The 14,354-nt window shown below is 42.1% G+C and overlaps 1 protein-coding gene across 2 annotated transcripts in view; it reads left to right on the top strand.

The window, feature by feature from the left end:
• SERINC5 (serine incorporator 5) overlaps positions 1–9,558 on the top strand; it is a 45,387-nt gene extending 35,829 nt beyond the window's left edge. For both annotated transcript variants that reach the window (XM_071731603.1, XM_071731601.1), the window contains 3 exons: positions 445–484; positions 1,140–1,287; positions 1,587–9,558. In XM_071731603.1, coding sequence (XP_071587704.1) covers positions 445–484; positions 1,140–1,287; positions 1,587–1,734 — 336 coding nt within the window. In that variant the 3' untranslated portion in view covers positions 1,735–9,558. The remainder of the gene's footprint in view (positions 1–444; positions 485–1,139; positions 1,288–1,586) is intronic.
• The last annotated feature ends 4,796 nt before the right edge of the window (positions 9,559–14,354 follow it).

The raw sequence follows: 14,354 nt of genomic DNA, 5'->3' as shown, positions 1-14,354 counted from the left end.
TTTCCAACCCATGCAACAGGGTTTTAAAAGTTCCCTTAATTTTCATTTCAGTACAGAAAATTTTTATTTAAAAAGCACTGAGGTGCAAGTCTGAAGAGGTAAGTACCCTCTGAACTACTAATGTACAGCTGATTTACTGTAGCTTTTCCACCATTTTGTATTCGCAGTATTTGCAGCATTTTTTTTGCCTTGAGTTATGTAGAGTAATTCTTAAAAGAACGGGTCATTTGCTCCAAATCTTACTGAGCAGGATTTTCCAAAGCTCAGGAGCTGCTGTTATGAACTACTTCACAAGTTCTAATTTGAGTTTTGTGCTGGTTGGAAATACAAACCAGACTTTTTCTAAATTAGTGTCTGTAATACAAACATAACAGACCTTCCTTCCCCAACTGTTGTTCTTCACTGTAGCGCAGACTCTTACCTTTCCTGTTGTCTGTTCCACAGGTAGCTCGTTGCTGCTTTTGCTGTTTGCCTGATGGAGATGGTAATTACATTTTCACTGAATTTACCTGACCTGTGGCTTTTGAACCAATGCCAAAAGAGTAAGGACACAATTGGAGAGCTGCTTGTATCTTTATTCTTCAGCATAGAAAGCTGAAGCAACTGAAGTGCTCAAAGTTATGATAGGGAAGGAAAAAAAGAGATGTAACAATACAATTTTAAAACAACAGTCTAGTTAATAATTCCTTAAAGGACACTTGATTACTGAAACAAAGAGTAGACTCTTGTCTTTGTGTGCCTGTGGGTGTGACTGACTGCTGGAATTTTGGCTCAGAGCAGCACAGGACTGCAGTTCAGGAGTGAGTTAGGAAGGGCGTGTACTGTTTGCAGACCTGGTACAGTCAGCATTATCAGCTTGGACTTGCCAGAGGACTATACAATAGACAGAGCAATTTAAATGGTCCAAATTCTCAAAAACTAGCCAGTGGGCCAGGAAGTTGATACAAAGCAGGATTTCATTGGCAGCCCAGTTTCTTTTACTGAAGGCTTAGGTCCATGCCCTGAAGCCAAGTCTTGCTCTGTGTCATACCTGCCTAAATCAACAACATAGATGTTCTGCTGTGTTCTTTGTGAAGTTGTCTGCTGTTTCCAGTTCTCATCAAATTTGCAAAAGCTTTCTTGTTTCCTTTGTCTTACAGCTGATGCTGAAGGGCACGTTGAAAAAAGGGGAGGCCAGACTGTGATTTATGATGAGAAGAAAGGCACTGTGTACAGTTATGCCTACTTCCACTTTGTTTTCTTCTTGGCTTCACTTTACGTGATGATGACAGTAACTCACTGGTTCCAGTAAGTGCATTTCTTTAAAGCTGAGAAATTAATGTCTCTCAGCATTTAAGAGGGGAGATGTGAACAGGAAATACTGCCATTAGTGTGTCTCTGTTTCTTAAGTAAGAAGCTGGAAGAGATGTTGCAAATCTTTCCTGGGCAATTCTTGAGCAAGGGTTTGCTCTGTAAAGGGCTCCTCTCCCCTGCTTCCATCTGGATTAGCCTAGTAGAAGTCTGAGACCCACTTGGCAAAAGATAGGATATTGCAGTCAAATATATAATGGAGAGTTTATATTGGTTTGTTTGTTTTCCCTTAACAGTTATGAAAGTGCTGAGATTGAAAAATTCTTCACCGGAACCTGGTCCATCTTCTGGATTAAGATGGTCTCCTGTTGGGTTTGTGTCTGTCTGTACTTATGGACTCTCATTGCTCCCCTCTGCTGCCCAACCAGAGAGTTCTCAGTGTGAATACTCAGAAGGTCCTTCTGTGTTTTTCTTATTTTTTTCTTTTCTTTGGGCTTTTTTTTTTCATGTTAAGAAAAAAAGATACAAGTAATTTTGTAGTGAGGAATCACCCATTGCCCACTTATGTAATGTACCAGGTAATAACTTTTTAGTCAAACTGAACAAATTATTGAAGAATTTTTTACTTTTTTAAGTTGTCCTGAACAAGAATTGTCCAGGGGAAAAAAATCTGTTCCAAAACATTTTAGCACTGATGTGTGGAGTGTAGGTAGCACAGTTACTGCATAAGCTGCAGTAAGTGAAATGGTTTTCAAATAACAGACAATCTTTGTCTGGTTTCATTGAAAAAATCGTGGTGCAGATATATCTTCTTCTTTCCTGTGAATGTTGGGTATCTTCTCCTTTTTATACTCTTGTATTAACTTTTATCTTTTACAGTTTGCAGTGATGATTTGGACTGCTGTTTTGTACAGCATATAATTCTTACAAGTAGTATCCAGATAATTTTTTTCAAAAACATAACCAAGTACATCTGTAGAAATAGAGAATATGTAAGAATTTGACTTCCAAAACATGTACTAAAAATTGCTTATCTAAATATTAAATATATTAAATTATTGTATACCTAGATTGAGAAAGGAAAGTACCAATGATAATAGAGTATTTATTCTCTTATAACTTTAAAAAGCACCTGAATATTTTATGCAATTCAGATCTGGTCCAGTTGTTAACAGAAGGAATGTTCTATACACAAACCCTTGAACTCTGAATATTGTCCATCTTTGCTTTGTCAGCGTAACTGAACTGCAAGTTGTATGTACTGCACAGGGTTTTAAAATACGGTACATTCTTTATTCAGAATGTTTGCTGTTGAGAAAGTGCTAATTAAGAGGCACTGCCAGTTGCTCTTAAATTTGAAAATGGAGTGCTCATTTACTTTTCTACCCTACTGTCAGTTGTTGTGTCTAAAGATCTTGCAGGATCTTCAGTTCTGTTTCTGTTACTAATTTCATAATATTTTAAATATGCTTATGGTCAGAAAAGGATGGTAGTGCATCATCTTCCTTTTCTGATGGTGTGTTGGTTGCAAAATATTCTTCCTAACTGCTATATTTTTATAATCTTCATTGATGTTAATTTTGCTGTTGGGGTGGGGCTGAGGCAACCAATCCATTTATCCACACTGAGCTTTTCCAGAGAGCTCCTGTTCCAAGCAGAGGGTGAGCAGTCAGGAAAACAAAACCAGAAGACACAAATGTAGCACTAGCTGCCTTACTACAAATGACTGATCTGACGATATTAAGCCCTTCTATGTCTCTTAGTTTCATTAAGCAGATCCTTGGGTGGGAGAACAACAACTTGGATGCCCTAAATGCTGAATAGATTTGAACCCACTACATTTGGATGTAATGAATTTAAGACCTGTGCTAGTCTCAGAGGTTTTTTCTTCTCCCCCTCTCTCTCTCTCACTAGTTCTCTCTCTATGTACACATGCAATGTGAAATATGCAGGATATAAACAAAACCAACCAGTACAGCAGTTCTGTAGAACTGCTTTTGAAGTGTGATCGAGCCTTTACCCAATGCTTACTGCGAAACAGAAAAGCACAACATGGAGGCCAATGATATGGCCAGAACATTTGCATGCCTATGTGCTAATGCACATCTTGTGATTAATCCTTATGTATCAGATGTCAGTTTTGCTCTTTCTTTTATTACCATTTTTAGCTGCCTTGTTGCTATGGTGTCCTAGGGCTTCTCCCCTGCTTGGAGCTTGCCAGGGGTGTGATCTTCCCAAGCCCATGCACACTCGCTGCAAGTGAAAATTGCCAGTCTGGCCTCAGTGCCAGGAAAGGTGATGGAGCAGATCATCTTGAGTACCATTATATGGTATATTCAGGACAACACAGACAGCATGAGTTGATGAAAGGCAGGTTGTGCTTGATTAACCAAATCTCCTCTTATGACAAAGTGGATGAGGGAAAGGCTGTGGATGTTTTTTACTTGGACTTTAGTAAACCCTCCAACACTGTTTCAGATAGCATTTCCCTGGAGAAGCAGGCTGCTCAGGGCTTGGATAGATGCATTCTTCACGTGGTAAAAAACTGGCTCGATGGCCTGGCCCAAAGTGTGGTGGTCCATGGACCACATGGTCCAGTTGGCAACTGGTCGTAAGTGGTGTCCCAAGGCTCAGTGTAAGCACCAGTTCTGTCTAATGTCTTTATCAGTGATCTGGACAGGGGAATCAAGTGCACCCTCAGTAAATTTGCAGGTGACACCAAGCTGGGTAGGAGTGCTGACCTACCTACCTGAGGACAGGAAGGCTCTACAGAGGGATCAGTGGAGGGATCCAGCAGGCTGGATCAGTGGGATGTAGCCAGTTGTCTGAGGTTCAGTAAGGCCAAGTGCTGGGTCCTGCACTTGGGTCACAGCAACCCCATGCAAGGGCTGGGGAAGAGTGGCTAGAAAGCCACCCAGCAGAAGAGGACCTGGAGGAGTTGGTCTACAGGCAGCTGAATATGATCTGGCAGTGTGCCCAGGTGGCCAAGAAGCCAAGAGCATCCTGGCCTGCATCAGAAAGAGTGTGGGCAGCAGGACTATGGACGTGGTCATCCCCCTGTAGTCAGCAGTGGTGAGGCTGCATCTCAAACACTGAGTTCTGTTTTGGCCCCTGACTAAAAGGAGAACATTGAGGTGCTGAAGAGAGTCCAGAGAAAGGCAGTGAAGGTGGTGAAGGCTCTGGAGCTCAGGTCTTATGAGGAACATCTGAGAGAACTGGGGTTGTTGAGTCTGGAGAAAAGGAGGCTGAGGGGAGAGTTTCTCTTCAGCTCTCTGAAAGGAGGTTGTAGCAAAGTGGAGGTCAGTCTCTTTTCCTGAGCAACAAATGCTAGGACAAGAGGAAACAGTCTCAGGTTGCACCAGGGGAGGTTTAGATTGGATATTAGGAACAATTTCTTCACTGACAGGGTCGTTAGGCACTGGAACAGGCTGCCCAGGGCAGTAGTGGGCTCACCATCCCTGGAAGGTGTTAAAAGATGTGGATGAACAGAACTTAGGTACATCATGGTTTAGTGATGGACCTTGTCAGTGTTCTAGGTGAGCAGTTGGACTCAATGACCTTAAAGGTCTCTCCCAACCAAAACGATGGTTTGATTCAATAGAATTTACAGGTCTGAAGTCTCAGACACTTATACTACCTACCACAGTGATTAGGAGTATCATCATGAGATCTGCAGGAAAGCGATCTCCAGAGGTGACTCTCTTGATGCTCTTCTTGTTTGCATCTACAGGCAAAAAAGCAGTTGAAGCTTAGCTTTGACGTTGAATTAGAAAAGCAACAAATAGCACTGGAGAGAGAGACAAGCTTTTTATCTCTACTCCTGCTGGGATGTTCTGATCTTACCAAAACCTCTTTTCACTATGGAGGAAGCCCAGCCAGCAGTTTGTCTCTACATGCATTTGGAATCCAACCATCTGCAGGAGAAAAAAGCCTTTGTTAATGCATTTACAGGGTAGAAACCTTATCTGTCCCATCTCTGAGAAAGTAGTTTATGGACTGTGCAATGATGACAGGTGTCTTAATTCATAGCAGCTATTCTGACAAACAATAGTAATTCACTTCTGGGCCTGTGAGCTGCAGCTGAGAAAGTCCAGATTTATGCTTCTCCCATGATGAATGCTGTTCCCTGAAGTACAGAGGTCCACAGGCCTTCTAGTGCCAAATGTGTTGTACCATGAAAAACCAAGCATATTTGGTTTGGTTTTTTTTTGTTTTTTTTTTAATTAGTAATGCTTTTTTATAACAGAAAGATCTGGGTAAGATGTTCTGCAGAAAAAAGCATGCACTATGTCAAGCTGTAAGCCAAGGAATTATAACTGTTCTCTGATTCTAAGAGCAGGTATCCCAGTCACAAATGTGGATGACTTACTACATATCTTGGCTGATGGATGTGCTTATTTGTTTACAAAAACACTTTCTTAATGTAGGCAGTGTGTGCTTGCATAAGGACTTCCTGCATCTCCTTGTGCTTTTAAAGTTTGTATTTTGGGAAATACGTTCTGCACAGGAGAAGCAGGGTTGTAAGAGGAAAGTCTGGAGTGAGGCATGAGTCCATTCTCCTTAGGCAGCACATGCCTCACTGAGCTGCTCCTTCATCCTCACCTTCCAATGACTATTTACCTTAATTGTCTAGATCTGCAGATATATGTATGGTGAGAATGGGATATTGCCTGACTACACTGCTTTGTCTGCATCTAAGCAAACACTGTGGGAAAAGATCCTGAAAATACCTTTGAGGACCTGTGTGTCCATACTGCGGCCCTAGATCCAGCTGTGGATCTCTAGGCCTTTCTAAGTAATCAGTAGCTGGTGGCACCTGGGTGTGCAAAGCCTGTAGCTCCTCGGTGGGGCATGGAGTCCAGCTGGCCATAAAAATGTTAAAGCCTTAGCACTTGCTGTAAAATCTGTACTGTGAACTTCCAGGTGCAACTGCTTCATAAAATACTTGGCTGTGGCCAAGGATTCAAATACCCAGTTCAGAGCTTACAAACAGTTCACACAAAAGTGCTTTTAAAACCTTTTTAAGAAGTGCCTTCATACCTACTGCTATGATAGCTAATAATTCAGGTGGCACTGGAACTGGAAACCCTGAACTGAGCCTGTGACTGGGTGATGCTGTCTTGTGTGTTACACTGGTGTGTACAAGGCACAGTCAGACCCATGGTGCATGTGAAAGAGCAAATAACCTGTGCTTGACCAGCCTCTGGGGGTGGGACTGATCAGGTATTACTGTACAGTGGGAGATAAACTGGGAAAACTCAGAAATAGCCTAATGCTTTTAGAAATAAATGAGCAGTTGTTGCTTACATTTACATTTAAGATATAAGCAGTTAATTTTCCCCAGACCTGAAAGTGCTCTGCTTGGGGCAGTCAGCTGTGTGGTGGCTGTCCTGCCTTGTGCCATGATTGTTCATTGAATTCACTCCCAGACATAAGGGAGCATTGCTGGCTCCTTGTATTTCTGGGCTGTGTGAAGCAAGGAAGCTGTTGTCACAAAGACAGGAAGACTAAAAAACACGTCCTGCACTAAGTTTCCTCTAGTTAAATTTGAATTAATGCTGTCATTTAATGAATCCTGTAGGAACAGATCCTGTTGACAGAAATTAGTTCTGCTGGGAAGGTGAAATAATTTGGTTGGTGTTTTCCTACTTTTTCAAGTTTGCTATCATAAGAAAGGTTATTTGGAACATCACTGCCATCTGAGACTGAAACGATTTTAGTTTTTCTCGTGAAGGGAACTGAGAGCCCCAGTTGTGACTGGTTCTTGTTTAGGATAAAATAAATGGAATGTACTTGGAGAGCAAGTCTCTAAATCTGAATAGCTGGACTAACAAGCGAAACCATCAAACCTTATGAAGAACATGTGAAAAGCAGATGGATATGCTTGTTTTCTGTTTAGCACCTAGTTCCTCAAAGCTTGCAGGCAGCCCTTGGCAGCTGTTAGGATGCCAAGTAAGGAACTCCACTGTGTTTGCACATCACAGTTACTAAATGGTTGTGATAATAGCTTTATACTTCAAGCATTTCCACGTGGTTCAAAAAGCTTGTACTTGGCCAGCTAATTCAGTAAATCCTGGCTGAGTTGGGCCACTTTTGTCTGAAACGGGTAATTCAGTGTTGCTGGTGTATGTGTAGTCCAGAGAGAGGGCTTATCCCCTCACAGAATCACAAACACTGCATGTCTATTTATTTATTTATTTTATGTTTTAGCACCTTTTTACAAATGTAGAAGCGCTTTATGATTATACACTTTGCATGTGTAAATGCTTCATCAGCCACTGGTGCAGCCATTTCTGGACTGGGTTCTGGAACACTGCTATTAATGAAGCACCATTGCACTTGTGAAAAAGCTGTTTTTTAACAGCTCTCTGGTTTTGACCAATTCATCAGTAAAATCTGGGAACTCAAGATAGTGCTGCCTGAACTATGGCTAGCAGCCCAGGGTATCATGGGCATCTCTGAACAGATTGATCACAAATTAATCCACTGACTGTTTTTAAAACATCCTGTAAAGATTTTATGCTACAAACAGTTAAGCTTTTCTTTTAAGTGAGATGGTAAAGTGAAATGCCATAAGGCTGTACCTGTGTGGCTAGATGAGCAAGATTATCTACAGCTGAAGTTTTGCTCTCCTTTCCTTCTGTGCTTTGGAAAAAATATCTTTTGTTTGCAGGCTTTATCTGCTCATTTTATTTGCCATTTTTTCTTGAATTTGTTTTTTAAAGGCATTTCAAACCTGCTTCACTCCCATTCTGCTTCCTATCAAGGGGGATGTCTCGGTGCTAAGAATCAGCAAAGACTTCTTCGCCAAGTCTTGCTGATCTTTTCTTTTTTTATAGCAGGACAACCTGCAGTGTTGAAGCAAAGTCAAGGACTATTTATTATATGGATCCATTTTCCTCAGTGAAAACTGCTTCATTGTCTTCTAAAGTGGCCTAAAGTTCTTGTGGGAGGAAATCACATAATCAGTGCCATGACATTTACTTTGTGTTTTCAATTTTGTAAACAGTAGTTTTGAACTGAGTGTGTCACATGACAATACAAGGGAATGCCAGGGGTCAAGTGCTTGGAAAGCTTTGCCTTTTTGAACTTGTAACAGGATACGTAGGTTGGGAATTGGTATGTCTCTCCATTTTCAACATCCTGATGGCAGAATGCCCAAGTGCTCCAAGATGGGGATGCAGACAACACTGTGCAGGGTTTGAAGTTAAAATTTTGGGTGACTGGCACAATGGCTGCTTTTTTGATGCTCAAATAAATTCTGTAGATTTCAAGTAGGTCTTAAATCTGGGTTTGTTTTTTTGTTTTGTTGTGTTATATTTTGTTTTCTCACATCTGGTTTTGACTCATTCCAAAATGATGCTCGATAATGTGATTTTGAAAAAGTTGGAATTTATTTCAGATATAAGCCATGGTGGCTTCCCCCTGTTTTCTAGTCTTCAATAGGTTCCAGTGCTGAAGTGTACAGCCCTTTGCACAGACTTCTTCAGAGCAACAGCTGTCAGCTTTGAAACTGTTCCAGCAGCTGAAGGCTACCAGGGGGTTTTGCTCGTCAGAGCTGCGGGGTGCAGCATTCCAGCTGTGCCTTTGCCAAAGAAGCCTCAGTGCAAAGCTAAGGTTTTTGGAAAACTGTGGGAAATAATGTCTCATTAATCATACTGTAGCTTTGTTTTTCCTCTTACCCATCCATGTCCAGGTGCTGAGATGTTGCTGAACATCCATGCAAACTTAAAGCAAGGAGAATTAACTTTCAGAGAAAACTGTTCAGCTTGTCACATACAAGCTGAAAAAATATACTAAGAACATTTGAGTTCATTGTCAACTTTTTGTTTACCACCTGTGAGTGATGTTCTGTCTCATATATGCCATGTTTGAAAACTGGATGCAAAGTAGTCAAAATGTAAAGACTTTCTTAATGATAAGGGGATATAATTAGTCTTTTTTCAAGGTTCTTAATATCTCAAGGGAACTTTTTGGTGTATATGTGTGGTTTTACTTTATTAAGCTGTAGCCCACTGAAGTGGGGATTTGCTAGTTTATTTAACATTTTCTGTGAGTGTTGTGATCTATAGTAAATGTAACACTTTGACTTCTAAGAATTGATAAAGATTTCAGAATTATAAGATCTCAAATATAAAATAGTGAACAGCTTTGCCTTTTTAAAGCATGTTAATGTTTTTTATGGATGCTTCCTTTTGTATACTGAGTGAATGTATTGTTATAGATTTAATGTTTAATGGACCAATAAAGTTTTTCTTACATTTGAAATGAATTGTTGTGATATATAAAAGCTGAAAAGTCAACAACATTCTAGGGGAGATTCTAAAAATACATGAATATCTAAACTAAGCGGTTACTGAACCAGTAAAAGTGACCTTGCAGAAAATGACTCTACAACTTGGGAAGTTCTAGAGAGGGTTATGTTTATTCAGCACTGGACACACGAGGAGCTGATTCCCCCGGAATCCGTGCGCACCAATCTTGCAATCAGGCTTTTGTTACATGCACTGAAGTTTTACATATTCATTAGATTTCACAATATGCCTTTACATATGCATCACCTACTCCTGGTTTATATTCAAATTAGTCCCAACAGGTCATTTTCAGAATCTCCTGCACTTACCTAGTGTCTCCTGGTGGTGGTGGTGGGGATTACGTAAAACTGAAGCAGGGTCTTTCTCTGGGTAAATTTTCCCCTCTCCTTCTCTGGGCATGAGCATTTCTTCAGTCTTCAGCCAAGCCAACAGTGTGTTCTGTTTCTTAACTCAAGGTTGCTATAGTTATTAATTTAGCACATATATTTCCCTTTTAAGGTGATGGCTACCTAAACAATTTCTTAGCTTCTATTAAACAAGCATTCTGTGTTGGCTTCTATCAGGTCAATGTGACCCCTAGACAATTACTAGCAGGCATTTTATATTAACCCTTACATCAATTTCCCCCTCTCTCTATTCACTTTGTAAATTCTTTCACTTGAACTAAAAAATGCTTTCTCTGTTTAGGCTTCATTTTGAAATATTTGCCTGATTCTGCCTTTTGACGGAGTTGATGTTTCTTCCACTGCTCATAGTCATTCATTGCTCTCTTAGTATAACACATAAAGCAACTAACCTCTTGTACTATTTTTCAAATAAAACGAGGTCCCCTATCTGATGATATGATTGCTGCTATTCCAAAATGTGGTTTTATTTCTTGTAATTGTGCTTTGACCACCACCCTGGGCTTTTCGGTTCTAGTAGGGAATGCCTCTGGCCAGCCTGAAAAGGTATCTGTCATCACTATTAAGTGCTTATATCCCCTTTTCTTTGGCAGTTCTGTGAAATCAATCTGCCACTGTTGTCCAGGTCCATTGCCCCTCCCTAATTTGACCTACTTCTTGTTTTGGAATAACTTAAGGATTTGTTCTAAGGCAGGCATCTCATTGTTTTACCACCTGCCTGGCTGTTGCATACAGATTTCTTCCATTTATGCTCTTAAGAAGATTTCCATTCCCCAGTGAGTCTTTTTTTGTGTTCTTTTCTTACCAGAAAGGACTGTAATTTTTTTTATGAGGTATAAGCCCATCCATCATCATTATGTTCACCCCCTAGGTCAGTTAATAAGTTTTTGATCCTCCTTTGTGTATAGAGGTTTTCCCTCAAGTATTATTTGTCCATCTGGAACATGGGCATTCTCTGTGCCTATTTCTACCTTTGCTGCCCATTTTGCTTCTCTATCCTCCAGTCTGTTACCAGTTTCTGGTGTGCCTTAGTATGAATTATTGCTACTTCTGTAGTAGCTGAATAGCCTTGGGCAGCTTCAGAATTTCTTCAGCATGTTTAATTTCTTTTCCTTGGGTACTTGAGTCCTCTTCCTTTCCAAATTGCTCTGTGCGTATACACAACCCCAAAGGCATATTTAGAATCTGTGTATGTGTTAATATTTTTCCTTTGGGCCAATTCCAACCCTCGAGTAAGGGCAATTATTTCTGCCTTTTGTGCCAAGGTATTTGGGATAGCAGTCTGGATTCTGTTACCTCAGTGGCAGTTGTTACCACATATCTGGACAGTCTTTTTCAATTCGGGATGAAGCTGCTTTCATCAGTGAACCAATTTTTCTGCTTCTTCCATAGGATTCTCCTTAAGGTCTGATTGACTCAAGTGGGTTGCTTTATTGCCCTGGTGTGCACTGGCCTGCACTGATTTCATATCCCAGATAAGGCACTTGTTGTTGAACCATTTGAGTTTTCTTGGATACACGACACCCCTGTAAGCCCGGAAATTTCAAGATACTCACAGTCCATGTTGTGCATGTGTCTTGAGTTTCAGTGGCTATCAGGATATCATTGACATACTGAAGTGAGTTGTCTGTTCCAGGTGGCAGCTCCCAGGACTCCAGATCCTGAGCCAAATGATTGCCAAAAATAGTGGGTGAGTTCTTGAATCCTTGAATCCAGCACAGTCAATATAAGTTGGGTTTTTCGTCCAGTTTCGGGGTTGTCCCATTCAAAAGCAAACAATTTTTTACTGGCATTATGGAGAGGGAGGCAAAAGGCGGCGTCTAAAATCTGTAATTTAATCTGTAATTAAATTTGGGGTTAAAGTTGTAAGCAAGGTGTATGCATTTGCTGCTACTGGGTACAGATCCTCTGTGATTTTACTTATAGCCCTTAGGTCCTGCTATACTTATGTAGTATAGGAGTATTATAACTAGATTCACACTCCCTAAGTAACCCTAATATCAGAATTTTTTCTATTATTGGTCTTATCCCTTCCTTCAAATGTATAATAACTGGTTGAGCATTCTTCACTCTCCCCGGGATATCAGAACCCCATACTCTTGGGTAAACTTGATCTGTTATTTTTTGGTCAGTTTTTCCTACTACGGGACTGGTGGCCAATAGTAAGCTCATTATTTTAATGTAATCCTTATCTTTTACTTCAAGAGTTATGTCTCCCTTACTAAATCTCATTACTCTTCCCAATTGTTCCAGCAAGTCCCTCCCCAAAAGGGAGAGTTGGGCATATATAAAAAATTATGCATCCCTATCTATTTGCCCAATTTGTATTTTAAGGGTTTACATAAATATGCCTTTTTAAGCTTGCCCGGTGGCTCCCTTTTACTATGATACAATCACCAGCCCTCTATCCCCTCTGTACCATCCCTGCCCCAGACACCGCAGCCCGTCGCCCTGGTGGCTCCTTCCCCCTGATCCCTTCCGATGTCAGGTCCTCTTCAGCAGCATCCCTGGAGCCACCTTGGGCTGAGCTCCGTCCCAGTCCTGGGAGTCCCGCTCCTCCCCGGTAGCCTCAGGGAGGCTGGCAGGGCGCTGGCACTGCAACCCTCATCCCAGATGGATTATTTCTGGCTTTGACCGTGGCGCCTGGCCGGTCGGTGCCCAACCCCTTCTTGGGGACCCCACACCCCACTGCTGCGCCTTGAGCCCTGACACATCTCCTCCTGTCTCCCCCGGCACGTCGGGGCGTTTTTCCCCCCCTGTAATTGCACTGATTGCTGCGGCACTGTGCCAGCCGGGTGAGTCAGGACACCGACCGGACCGGACCGCCCCGTCCCTTACGGGGATGCCATTAGCGCTTCCCAGCGGGGCAGGATGCAAGAAATGCCCCAAGCCATGGGGGTTTGGTCTCAGCCCTCCTGTGCCGCTGCGGCCGGGTCGTCTCACCTGGCCCCGTCACCTGCGACACGAGAGGGTCCCTGCACGTCCCCACCTCTGGCAGCCTCCTGTGGGCTCCATCCATGTGGCAGCACCACGTCCCTCCCTGTCCCACTCGGCAGAGAGGCAGGGCATTTTCAGCTCGTGCCCCTTGCACTAAAAATGAGCCATTTCAGGGCTTTTGTCTCTAATTTGCCGTTGGGTTTTCGGGCTACCTGAAATGCTTCTGCACTCCCTTTTCTTTATCTCTGCCCTAGGGACCCACTGCTTCTCCCTAGGGAAGCTCAGCATCTGGATGGGCTTGGCCACCGTTTTTTTCGTTGTTCCCTCCACCTCGAGTGCTTGCCTCCTTCTCCCTGCTCCAGACTGGAATCCCTTTCCTCTAATTGCCCACTCTCCAAGAAGATCTGGTGGCAGCCCCGGCGCTGAGGTCCCTGCGGGCCATCTGCAGGCAGCGTCCCACTGCCACTGCCTCTGCCTGGGACCCATCCAGGGCCCCTCCATTTTCACTCCCTTTGCAGTGGGGAGGGGGAGCTGAGGACCCCCACAGCTGCCTGTGATCAATCATAAGCTGCCTCTGGCCCTTCGGCTCTACAGCAGCTCCAACCATACAGGCTCAGGAAAAAACAGTGATGATAGATGGTGATCCATTTTGATGATACATTTTCTTTTTAAATCTGCTACCACCCTGTCAGGCAGATAGTATTGCTATACAGAGGGTAGAGGCACGGATATCTTTAACAAACTGTAATTTTTACTGTGGGGCAATCTACTGTGCTGTCCTTTATTTTGCAATCACCGAACATCAGCACACCACTGTCACTGGGATAACAGACTTCGCTTGGGATGCTGGTGAGTTTCTTTGCTCTGAGAGCCTTAGTAAAACTTAACTTGGAGAGATTCCTCCAGACATCTAGAAAAAATTTTTTTTTTACCCTCAATAGAATCAGCTCCACTTTTCTAGCACAAGCCCCCAAAATCTATCGCAGTCCTAGTAACAAAGTCACTGATGTAAACTCTTTGAAAGTATGAAATTTTCTCTTGAATTGAGCATTTTTTACTCTTTTAAAAATGCATCAAACCTATTCTCAATTAACAGATTTTTTTACCCCAAACTTAGCTAGCTTCTGGTTTGTATCATGCCTGGCAGGGGCCTAAAGATAAGAATGCTAATCAGAAGGTCTCCTGGTACTGTCAAGACAAAGATAAAAAATTTAGCAAGATAACAAAGAACTGAAAATTTCCAGTAAATCAAGAGAAGTTCTTGAGATGGAAAAGCCTCTGCCAGGTAAAAGACAGAGCCTTTGTGTGTGAAAAGACCAAGTAGGTTGGTCGACTTTTTTTTGTTGTTGTTCACTACATTTGGATGTTATTTAAAAAAACAAAAACAAAAACAAAACCTCTCCCAAAA

Source organism: Heliangelus exortis, chromosome Z (genome assembly GCF_036169615.1).
Source record: "Heliangelus exortis chromosome Z, bHelExo1.hap1, whole genome shotgun sequence".
NCBI classification, from domain to species: Eukaryota; Metazoa; Chordata; class Aves; order Apodiformes; family Trochilidae; genus Heliangelus; species Heliangelus exortis.
Note: the sequence above shows the minus strand (reverse complement) of the source record. Positions and strands in the feature narration are given on the sequence as shown.